Source organism: Acartia tonsa, chromosome 4 (assembly GCF_053477335.1).
Source record: "Acartia tonsa isolate MP-2025a chromosome 4, ASM5347733v1, whole genome shotgun sequence".
In the NCBI taxonomy this organism is placed as follows: Eukaryota; Metazoa; Arthropoda; class Copepoda; order Calanoida; family Acartiidae; genus Acartia; species Acartia tonsa.
This window is the reverse complement of record NC_137263.1, coordinates 16705942-16717840: the sequence shown is the minus strand read 5'-3', so window position 1 is coordinate 16717840 and position 11899 is coordinate 16705942. Positions and strand designations below refer to the sequence as shown.

Genomic DNA, 11899 nt, shown 5'->3' with positions numbered 1-11899 from the left:
TTGGTTCATTTTTTAGGAATCTTTAGCATTAGTAACTGAAAGAGTTATCTGGTTTTTAAAAACTTTGCACGATAACAATAACTTAATATCAATGGGTATAATTATGTCTATAAATTTAGCAGCCAAAACAAGCGATATTACCAACAAATGTATAGGTATATTTCTCTATTTGGATAGGGTAACCTTACTCAATAAATATTTAAAAAATTCTCTGTTTATGTTTTGATTAAATGGTGCTAAACTAGTAATGTCCAAACGTTTCGACCATTAATTATGATCTACAGAAGTGGATATTTTGTTTATCATTATAGTGGATACATATTAATTTATCTGTCATTGTCCTATACCTTAAGATCACTTCAAAGAAGTATTATTTAACAAAAAAGGAAGATTATGGTGTGTTTTTTTTTCATTACTATGGTAAAGCGCAAGGTGAAGGTGCCTCAGAAAAGATTTAATTATTGATTATAAACCTCTGCATACTCCCACCTCCCCTCCTCAGTTGTAATATAGTAAGGTAAAACTGCAACCATTCTCCATAAATTAAAAAACATTAATAGTTTCAATAATGGATGTACGTGGATATTATGACAGGGAGACAAAATTGTCGTCAATTTAAGTTGATAATAGGGAACTCTTTTATTGGTCAGTTCTTTCATCCAGTAGAAGGTGAGGGGAAATCTGGTCAATGTCCAAGTAATAATATATCCATTGTTTTAATAGAGAAGAATTGGTTTAACCTCCTAACTGTATGTGGAATGCAGAAAAAACCACAGAGATAAACAATAGAAGTAACAAGGATGACAACATTTATAAGTAGCGAAGCTCAAAAATTATGATTGTATATCAGGAAAAAAATACTAAAGAGCAGTGTCGTGTCATATAATAAATATTAATATTGGTAAAATAGGGAAATCATCCATCACACCTTGAAAATCACGCAACCTTATAATCATGAAAACTTTAAAATCTAGGAATCGATCTAGCACCGCAATTAATAGACAAATCTTAATGAAACTTGATGGAAATATGTAGAACATGAGCATACTCAATCCCTGATAATTTCAACCGTCAATCCAGAATAGGAATTGAAAAAACCATGAAAACCTCAAAAATCTAGGAATCGATCTAGCACCCCAATTAATAAAAAAAATATTAATAAAACTTGGTGAAAATATGTAGAATATAAAATTAATTAATCACTGAAAATTTCAGCCCTTTATCTTAAAAAGAAGTAAAAATCTAGGAATCAATCTAGCACCCCAAATAACAAACAGACGGACAAAACAATGTATATATAAGATGGGCATATATAGTGGGAATCTTCACTAAAAATTTCAGCTGTCTATCTTGATTAGGAGCCGAGAAAATCACCTTTCCCCCAATTCATTAATTACGGACAGACGGAAGGACGGACATTGTGAATTATAGAGTAGCTTCGCTACTAAAAATATAGAATCTGATCAGGTGTGCCCCTAGCATCAAGGGATCATTCATTTGAAGGGGGTCGGGAGAAGGCGTAAAATACATTAAGACCATTCAAAGGCCTAAAAAAGTCTAAAATTATCACGGGACCTATATGAAGCTTACAAAGAATAAATATTGAAATCTTAAGCTACAAAAATCCTTACTACAGAATAGAATGAATAAAACTATCCAAAGATACATAGAAAATTTCAATGCCATGTTGATTAAAAGTTTGCAAAACATACCTAAATGTTTGGCTGTCCTGTTAAAAGTTTGCCTAAAATAAGTTCCCGTCTTGGTTATGATCAGGAAGGAAGGAAACATTGGGCTGATTATTACACTAATGATAGTCCCTAAAGTTCTATATTAATGTTTTCTTATTCGTTGGCTTAACAGCTTTGGTGACTTTCAATGAATTGTGATTAGTTTGTACATAAAGTTGAGTGTCCTAACGTTTTCACCACTAATTGTAATTTATAGAAGGGGTAATTTTCTGTATCATCATTGGGGATGTACATTAATTTATCGGCCATTGTCTTATCCCTTGAGATTCCTGGTTATGATATGGTATGAGTGAGGAGTATGACACCCCAATTATGTATGTGTTGAAGAGTAGGCAAGAAATGCGGTAATCTCTGACGAATAGAACTTTTAAAATTAATCATTTATATGACATGCATGCTTTTTAAAGGTTGGTCCGTCCGTAACGGATAGCTCTTAAAATTCGTTTAGGAGTGTTAGAATCGTTTTTCTCGTATTCATTCTAAATCCAGTTAATTAGAACCGGTTGTCATCCATACGAAGGCACGGGCTCATATCCGCGGAAAGCTGTTTATACAGAAATGCGTAGATCTATAATCTAAATCATTACCAGAAAGTCCGAATGTTCTGTATATTCGTTGGAAAGGGGTATCTTCACCAAAAAAATGTCATCCAAGAAATTACATTTCCCAACAGCGTTACGGGCTGACGTACTGACGGATCGACTGAAAGACAGACAGACAAAGTTAATTATAGAGTAGATTGTTACTTAAAATTGTTGAATTTAAGTTTCATAGTTTCAATTTTCATATTAGACCAGTAGAAATAGCATATCAGCAACCCAAACATGCATGCATGCTGGTATCAAACTTTATAAATGTGGTGTTTTAAGACAGCCTACATAATTTAAATAATCAGGATGCGCATTATCCCCACCAGATTTTATTAGTTACTATCTGACTTCTACTTTACTATTATCTGTGCTAGAGTATATATTAGTTACTATCTGACTTCTACTTTACTATTATCTGTGCTAGAGTATATATTAGTTACTCTCTGACTTCTACTTTACTATTATCTGTGCTAGAGTATATATTAGTTACTCTCTGACTTCTACTTTACTATTATCTGTGCTAGAGTTTATATTAGTTACTATCTGACTTCTACTTTACTATTATCTGTGCTAGAGTATATATTAGTTACTATCTGACTTCTACTTTACTATTATCTGTGCTAGAGTATATATTAGTTACTCTCTGACTTCTACTTTACTATTATCTGTGCTAGAGTATATATTAGTTACTATCTGACTTCTACTTTACTATTATCTGTGCTAGAGTATATATTAGTTACTCTCTGACTTCTACTTTACTATTATCTGTGCTAGAGTATATATTAGTTACTATCTGACTTCTACTTTACTATTATCTGTGCTAGAGTATATATTAGTTACTCTCTGACTTCTACTTTACTATTATCTGTGCTAGAGTATATATTAGTTACTATCTGACTTCTACTTTACTATTATCTGTGCTAGAGTATATATTAGTTACTCTCTGACTTCTACTTTACTATTATCTGTGCTAGAGTATATATTAGTTACTATCTGACTTCTACTTTACTATTATCTGTGCTAGAGTATATATTAGTTACTATCTGACTTCTACTTTACTATTATCTGTGCTAGAGTATATATTAGTTACTATCTGACTTCTACTTTACTATTATCTGTGCTAGAGTATATATTAGTTACTCTCTGACTTCTACTTTACTATTATCTGTGCTAGAGTATATATTAGTTACTATCTGACTTCTACTTTACTATTATCTGTGCTAGAGTATATATTAGTTACTCTCTGACTTCTACTTTACTATTATCTGTGCTAGAGTATATATTAGTTACTATCTGACTTCTACTTTACTATTATCTGTGCTAGAGTATATATTAGTTACTATCTGACTTCTACTTTACTATTATCTGTGCTAGAGTATATATTAGTTACTATCTGACTTCTACTTTACTATTATCTGTGCTAGAGTATATATTAGTTACTCTCTGACTTCTACTTTACTATTATCTGTGCTAGAGTATATATTAGTTACTATCTGACTTCTACTTTACTATTATCTGTGCTAGAGTATATATTAGTTACTCTCTGACTTCTACTTTACTATTATCTGTGCTAGAGTATATATTAGTTACTATCTGACTTCTACTTTACTATTATCTGTGCTAGAGTTTATATTAGTTACTCTCTGACTTCTACTTTACTATTATCTGTGCTAGAGTATATATTAGTTACTCTCTGACTTCTACTTTACTATTATCTGTGCTAGAGTTTATATTAGTTACTCTCTGACTTCTACTTTACTATTATCTGTGCTAGAGTATATATTAGTTACTCTCTGACTTCTACTTTACTATTATCTGTGCTAGAGTATATATTAGTTACTATCTGACTTCTACTTTACTATTATCTGTGCTAGAGTATATATTAGTTACTATCTGACTTCTACTTTACTATTATCTGTGCTAGAGTATATATTAGTTACTATCTGACTTCTACTTTACTATTATCTGTGCTAGAGTATATATTAGTTACTCTCTGACTTCTACTTTACTATTATCTGTGCTAGAGTATATATTAGTTACTATCTGACTTCTACTTTACTATTATCTGTGCTAGAGTATATATTAGTTACTCTCTGACTTCTACTTTACTATTATCTGTGCTAGAGTTTATATTAGTTACTATCTGACTTCTACTTTACTATTATCTGTGCTAGAGTATATATTAGTTACTCTCTGACTTCTACTTTACTATTATCTGTGCTAGAGTTTATATTTGTTACCTTAACTTTTAACTACCTTATATGGGCGAGGCTGCTGTCTATGACACTCTAACGTCAGGTCCAGCAATTAAGGAGAACTAAGGGGAGCAAAATCTTTTCTTTTCTGTCCAAACACCCGGGTATTAGGTTAAGAAGCACCCATCAGACAACCAACTATTTGATTGCACGACCTTTGTTTGAAAGTTCTAATTGTTCATGGTAATGAGTTGCGCCTGTTTTGGGCTAATGCATTCCTCCTGGCTATTAATGTCACGCACCTGACATAGCAGCAGTAGGAACCATTTTTAACGTCTTTAGTTAGACCGAGATTTGAACCTATCACCTCCCCCACAACAAGCGGATTTGCTAAGTTCAGCCACGGTCGCTTGTAGATTTTATTCTCTGTCTCCTGTTTTAAAAGATTTTTAAAGAGTAAATTAGAGATATGGTAAGTCAGTGCGGGAAGAGAACATTTAAAGAGATGCTACTTGCCTAATAGTGTTCACATACATTATAATGATTTAAAAAGAAAAATAGATTTTCCAAAATGGTGCCCCAAATTAGAGATATGACAACCGTCAAGTGTGTCAGACGATCTAAAGATAAGGTAAAAATATTTCCAGTATGGCTTCCAAACTGATTAATATCCGCTGGAATAGACCCGGTGCTTAGCCATACTGAAAAATCATGAATAGCATCGTATTATAGACAATTTTCCTTGAATATCAAAATAAAATCATAAAACAAGTTGTTTAATAATTTTTAATTCTAATATCTGCGGAAAGCTGTATATAATACGATGCGATAAAGAACTTTTTCCGCACAGTCGGACAATACGAGTTATAGATTAGCTATGCTACTATAAAAATTATATCTGAAAATTTAATTATTTTAAAACCTCAAATGATATAATTTTTATGTTTAGAATGGCGAAGAAAAGATAGAATTGCTCGTTCTATTTGATGCCGTAAGTGAACTTAATTTCTATTTTGCATTTAAAAAAAGTTTTAAAAATCAATTGATATAGAATATATAAACAGGAAAAAAAATTGTCGTCAAATTAGATTGCTAACAAGAACATAATTTATTGGTCAATTCGTTCATCATGAAGTTATAAGGGGGGTCGTTATTTTAGCCAACTACAAGTTTCACTTTATTAGAGTGCAATGTACATAATTTTCTTACAGAATTAAACATGCTTATTAGGTCAAACATACATTAATGTAACAGTAAAACAAATTCATAATAAGACATTTATCAAATCTAATATAGTTTGGTCTGTCGATATGTTAGTCTGTCTATCAACCTAACCCTTGATCTGAACACAAAAATACGATCTAAACTAAAAACACACAAAACATCTTATTTTCTCATTTAATTTGAATTGTAGTATCTTGTTCTTTTTCTAAAAGTTTTAAAAATAAATAGATATACAATTTTTATTATAATAGGAAGATCCGGTTTATTGTTTGAATGAAGATATAATAAATGATATGAAAGAATTGTTCATGCTTTTTGATGCCGATCAGGTTTTTATTATTTCCATTACTGATAAAATTAGTTTGAATTGAATTTTAATTGTATATATTTACATTAAAACTAGAATGACAATATTAAAAAAGCGATGCCCTAAAACGGTAGGACAAACGAAAATTAAGATTTCTAGAGTGTCAGAACTTAAGTCTAAGCAAAATTATAAGTAAATTCGTTCCAAACTTCTTAAATACTTCGCATATAACATTGTACCTTGTGGTAAAAGAAATCAGTATTCAGATGAATAGGATAAATATAACATACAAAAATTAGTTGTCAAAAAAGATGTTTTAAATGGACATACGCTCTTTCTGGTAACGATTATAAGGTTGCTACGCTTCCTAAATAGTACCTAATTGTTATAGGAGTCATCATGTAAATTTTGAAATCGATAGGACAATTCTAATCTGTTTAAATTAACAAAAAAAACAGGCCTTAATTATAGAAAAGCTTAGCTTTTTGAAATTTAAAATACAAATCTACTCTAAAAAATTGAAGTAGTTTAAAAGGTTTAATTATCAGGATGGGGTGATAACATTCGCTGAATTAAAGAAGGCATTCAAATGTCTTGGCAAAAGATTACCAGGTTATATTTTTTTTAAATTGACACTTTTCAACATCAAAGACTTGTCCTTCCATAACGGAAATTTAGGCAAATAAAAATCGTATTATTAATTTAAAACATTTGGTGAGGATTTTGTTTAATTCCTATATAAAGGATGTTCTTCTGTATGTACCAAAGGATCTTGCTAACCGCTCAACCGATATGTTTTTTCAAAGCTTTTAAAGGTTCCGGAAATGTAAATAACTATTTTGGGGTTAGGTAACTTCACCCTGCTAAGAGATATCGCCATGGAAAAAATTGACCCATCGTCCCAAAAACTTTTTTTGTGCTTCATAATTATCTAAAATTTTATACTCTTGCATGACTTTTATAGGTTTTGTCATTCTTGTTTCAAAAAACTTTTAAACTATTTCATATTATAAAAATACTTATATTTTAGATGAAACACTAGAAGAAAAGGTAGGATTTAAATAATGATGTCATTTAATTATAATTCTTTAAATATTATTGCTTTGAGTAGAAATAAGTAATATAACAGACAAATGTCTTCATTATATAAAAGTAACAGGATATCTATTTGTATGTAAGTACCGAAGGATCGCACTAACCGCTGAACTGATATGGTTCTCATTTTAGTATAGCTTCTTATAGGTCCTGTGAGGTTTTTTAGCTATTTTGCAGGACGGTACCACTACCTTCCCAAGAGGCGCCACTGTATACTTACTTGACTTCCCTTCCTACAAGAGTGCCTACAATTTTTCTTTTTAAAGTACATTTAAAAGTAGGGAGGAGAATCGACTTTCCCCACCCTACCACCTAAAGGGTCCCTAGAGGCCTCTAGGGGCTAACACGGTAGTATAAATATAAAATGACAAATTTGATAATGGAAGGCAAACAAATATGGGAAGATTTGTAAACATTCCTCTTTTTTCTCTCACAAAAATAGATCACATCCCCCAGTTGAATCGCTATGTACGCCACTGTTTCTAAAGATTGCAAGCAAAAAGCTAAATTTTTATTTAAACTGCTATGAGTTGTAAAAATTTCAGGTAAAATTGTACAGTGCGGACACTAAAAACTTTACTGTTGAATTTAACGAGTTTTTAAAGCTAATTTCAGGTTACATTATTTCTAGCTCTAACAAGGATGACAACATCCATAAAGCGAAGCTCTGAAATGGAAGGACAAACGAACATTAACACTTGTAGATTGTCAGAACTGAATTAGCAAAATATTAATGCATCAGTACAAATAATATTTTAAGAACATTTGTTGCAAAACTGCATAAATAGATGATACTGTTTAAGGACATACTTACATTTTTGGGACTTTTTTATAGATATGCTTCGCTTATAACATTGTACCTTGTTGTAATAGGAATCAGTTTTCAAAAAAAATCAGAAGAATCGGATAATTTTAACATACAAAAATTTGTTGTCAAAAAAGTTAAAAATCGACATGTTTAAAATGGACGTACGGACATTCTGGTATTGTTTATAGAGTTGCTACGCTTTCTTAATTGTACCTAACTACTATAGGAATCATTAGGCAAAGTTTGGAATCGATAGGACACTTCTAACCTGTTTAAATTAACGAAAAGAGCTAACTCTCTGTGACGGATGGACGTACGGACGGACGGACCGACCCCAATTATAGAAAAGCTTCGCTTTTAAAAAGAGAAGCTACCTTACAAGTTGGTGTGTTGTCTGTACATGCTTTCCGTTTTTCACTTTTTTGTTAGTTTTCGTAGGCTCTACAAGTAATATCCCCGTTATTTCTGACAAAATGAAATTTCGATTGTTTATTTCGACTATAGCCGTGGCTGACAATATCAATCTTTAAAGAAGTTGTATCAACTTTTTTGCTTTTTATTTAAGATAGCTAGCCGGTCCTTTCAGTAAGTATTAGATGTAAAATTTTCATAGAATTCAGATATGCAATCGTTTTTTTTGTAGACCTCTTATTTTTGAAGTAATTTAAGTTTTTAAAAAAAATAATTAAGTCGGTTTTAAGGTACTAAAACGCAACAAAATAAAAGAAGAAAATAGCCAGTATAAACAAAAATAGTAAGATCTTTGATTTGACACCTTACTTTTAAAATTCTGTTGAGTAATTGTTGAAAAAATCTATTTCTTTAACCTCGGTTTAATCAAAACATTAAACCTAAATATTTTCTCATACAGACATAAAAAATATGGGTTCATATATACCATTAGAATGAGAAAAATAATATGAATCCATTGTAAGCAAAATTGAAAAAGTTTAAAAAAATTGTAATAAAAAATAGAAAAAATAAAAAAGTTATTTTAAGAATTGTAACTACTAAACTAGCCAATCACAAATCGCAAAAATTGACGAATCGGGAAGCTTAATCTATAAAATTAACCTATAGAATTGCCAGAAAAAAAGGAGAACGTTCATACAATATATACAATAGATACTACAAAAAATATAGTGATATTAAAGAACATGTAAAGAATGAAAAATTATGAACAAATATGCATCAGTCTGTTTATAAACTTCAAAACAATGCAGTTAAAAATACATTATTGTTTCTTGTGTTTAAAAAATATCTGCTACATTGCATTGTCTTTTGTTTAGGTTTGGTTCAGGTTTGGTTCAAGCTAACCCTTTAAAGCCGAAAATTATGATTCTTAAAATAAACTTATTTTTTTTATTATAGTTTTATAAAACTTTTTCAATTTTGCTAAGAATAGATTCGTAATATTTTTCTGATTCTAAAGGTATATATGAACCCATGTTTTTTATGTCTGTTTGAGAAAATATTTAGGTCTAAAGTTTTTATTAAACCGAGGTTAAAAAAATAGATTTTTTCAATAATTACTCAACAGAATTTTAAAAGTAAGGTGTCAAATTAAAGATCTTACTATTTTTGTTCATACTGGCCATTTTCTTCTTTTATTTTGTTGCGTTTTAGTACCTTAAAACCGACTTTATTATTTTTTTTAAAAAACTTAAATTACTTAAAAGATAAGAGGTCTACAAAAAAACCGATTGCATATCTGAATTCTATGAAAAATTTTAGATCTACTACTTACTGAAAGGACCGGCTAGCTATCTTAAATAAAAAGCAATAAAGTTGATACAACTTCTTTTGCACTATATTTTAGTCGACTCAAAGGTTTTGTATAAAAGTGTTGAGGGCTGACATACTTTCGATTTAACTTTATTTTTATGACTACATACTTAAAATGTTGACATAATGGCTGCGCAATTTTCTATCCCATCTTTTCTTTCATAATTATAACCTTTTAATCAAATACTTCAACATTATTTCTCGTATTCATTCGAATCCGGTGGATAGGAACCGGTTCTTATCCATACGAAAAAACTATGTTTAGCATCGTATTATATCCAGCTTTCTACGAATATAAAAATATACAATCATAAGATAAAAACCAGTTTTTTTAGCCAGTGCCTTCGGCACCTCGGGTCTAAAAAAACTGGTTTTAATCTTATAAATAATTGTACATTCTTTATCCGTGGAAAGCTGTTTATAATACGAGGCGAGAAATAACTATTGCTATTATTTAACTTTATATTATTTTAATTGTCGAATGAAAGAAATTTTACATTTTTAATTTTTGTTAGTGCCACTGCACTGCCACTCTAATAATCTAGTAACTATTTATTTTTGTAGGAGAATTGAAAGAAGACCCAACAAAAGACAGAAATCAACTAATGCTTGCCTTCCAGTAAGTTTAATTAATTTCTTAGTTAAAAAAAAAAATATTCTATAATACATACAAATTATATGATATTTTTCTGTCTGTCCGTTTTAAGCTTGAAAATTACATACAATTTTGTTAGGACTTACAAATCTATTATATCCTTTTTCAGTTCGACACTCTACAAGTGTTAAAGTTTGTTTGTCCTACCGTTTTATAGAGCTTCGCTTTTGCTGACGTTGTCCTCATTATTTAGACAATTTGATGAGAACGAGGATGGAAAGTTGAACTCGGACCAGCTGGAGAAAATATTTATGCACATTGGAGATCATAAAGTAACAAATCAGGATTTTCAAAATTTTCTCAAGGTATTCTATACAACATTTTTGGGCGGTTTTCCGCATATTGCATTTTGACCAAAAAGCAAAATGTATTTTTGATGCTTATTATAGGTTAGGTTAGATTTGATTAAGGAAAGGTTAGCTGCTCGCACGGTTTTTAAAAAGATGAAAAAGGCTGTAAATGGCAATAACACATGAAAATAAAATAAAAAGTTAAAATAATGTGTAAAATTAGATATAAATAAGATAATATATATTTCTTGTATAATCATATTGTTGGATATGAAAAAATGCTTTTTTTAATATTGTCGAAACTAACAATTAAAATTCAATAAAAATTGACTGCTGTACGTTTTTTGCCACAGGCGATGGTTGAATTTAAGTAATCAGCCGCCAAATCGAAATCAATCAGTATCAGTCGTATCAATGGATAAATTATTACATTCGATTTTCAAGTTCTCTAATAAAGTAAAACTTGCAGCGGGCCAAAATAACGATTCCCCATTTACCCAATCAGCTCCCCTCCTACTGACCAATAAACGAGTTCCTTGTTAGTAACCCCAATTGAAAAAAATTCCCCTGTCATAATATCCACGTATATTCTACATTTATTGTCGTATCAGCCATCATTTATTTCAAACATTAATATTTTTTATTTCAGCAAGTTGAGATGGATGAAGAAAATTTAGTTGATATTGAACAAGTTGTAAATCTTCTTTGTAATTAAATAAAATAAAAATATGAATTTAATATCTAAATTATTTCAATATGTAAATCACATGATTTTATCTAAATCTTGTCTATAAACCAGATACGGCTATTTAAAGGTGAAATGGCGGTTTTAAAAATTTCTTTTTGAATAATATTGTAATTTCAAATACACCTTAATAAACAAATCCCAGATTGTCTCTTTACAAAGCTATTACTTAATCTTATTTTAGAAAGGACTTTTTTAAGAAAAATTAATCCATTAAAAATAATATGATTTAATGACATTATATTAAAAATTTGTACAACACATTTGGCGTAAATTTTTAATATAATGTCATTAAATCATATTATTTTTAATGGATTAATTTTTCTTTTTGTCATATTTCTTACGGGGATAAGGCGCGCCAAAAAAGCCTAAAACCTGATCTTATCAATCGGAGGTAAATTCTTAAATAACTTTTTTGGCTCACTGCCTCACTAACATAGTGAGGCAAAATTAT

The 11899-nt window shown here is 30.1% G+C and overlaps 1 protein-coding gene across 1 annotated transcript; it reads left to right on the top strand.

Annotated features, from left to right (window-relative positions):
• Positions 1 to 4966: 4966 nt before the first annotated feature.
• LOC145318248 (uncharacterized) lies at positions 4967 to 11610 on the top strand. The gene is made up of 9 exons (XM_080159573.1): positions 4967 to 5167; positions 5486 to 5527; positions 6012 to 6089; positions 6616 to 6679; positions 7098 to 7117; positions 7708 to 7777; positions 10320 to 10374; positions 10604 to 10715; positions 11350 to 11610. The coding sequence occupies exons 1-9, from the start codon at positions 5108 to 5110 to the stop codon at positions 11413 to 11415; spliced, it is 567 nt and encodes a 188-aa protein (XP_080015699.1). The 5' UTR covers positions 4967 to 5107; the 3' UTR covers positions 11416 to 11610.
• Positions 11611 to 11899: the final 289 nt, after the last annotated feature.

What these genes read in the sequence shown, in the direction of transcription:
- LOC145318248 (XM_080159573.1), top strand. Translation starts at nt 5,108, where the DNA reads ATGGTGCCCCAAATTAGAGATATGACAACCGTCAAGTGTGTCAGACGA. An exon ending in TCAGACGATCTAAAGATAAG is followed by an intron (nt 5,168 to 5,485) that starts GTAAAAATATTT and finishes TTTTATGTTTAG; the next exon opens with AATGGCGAAGAAAAGATAGA. An exon ending in ATTTTCAAAATTTTCTCAAG is followed by an intron (nt 10,716 to 11,349) that starts GTATTCTATACA and finishes TTTTTATTTCAG; the next exon opens with CAAGTTGAGATGGATGAAGA.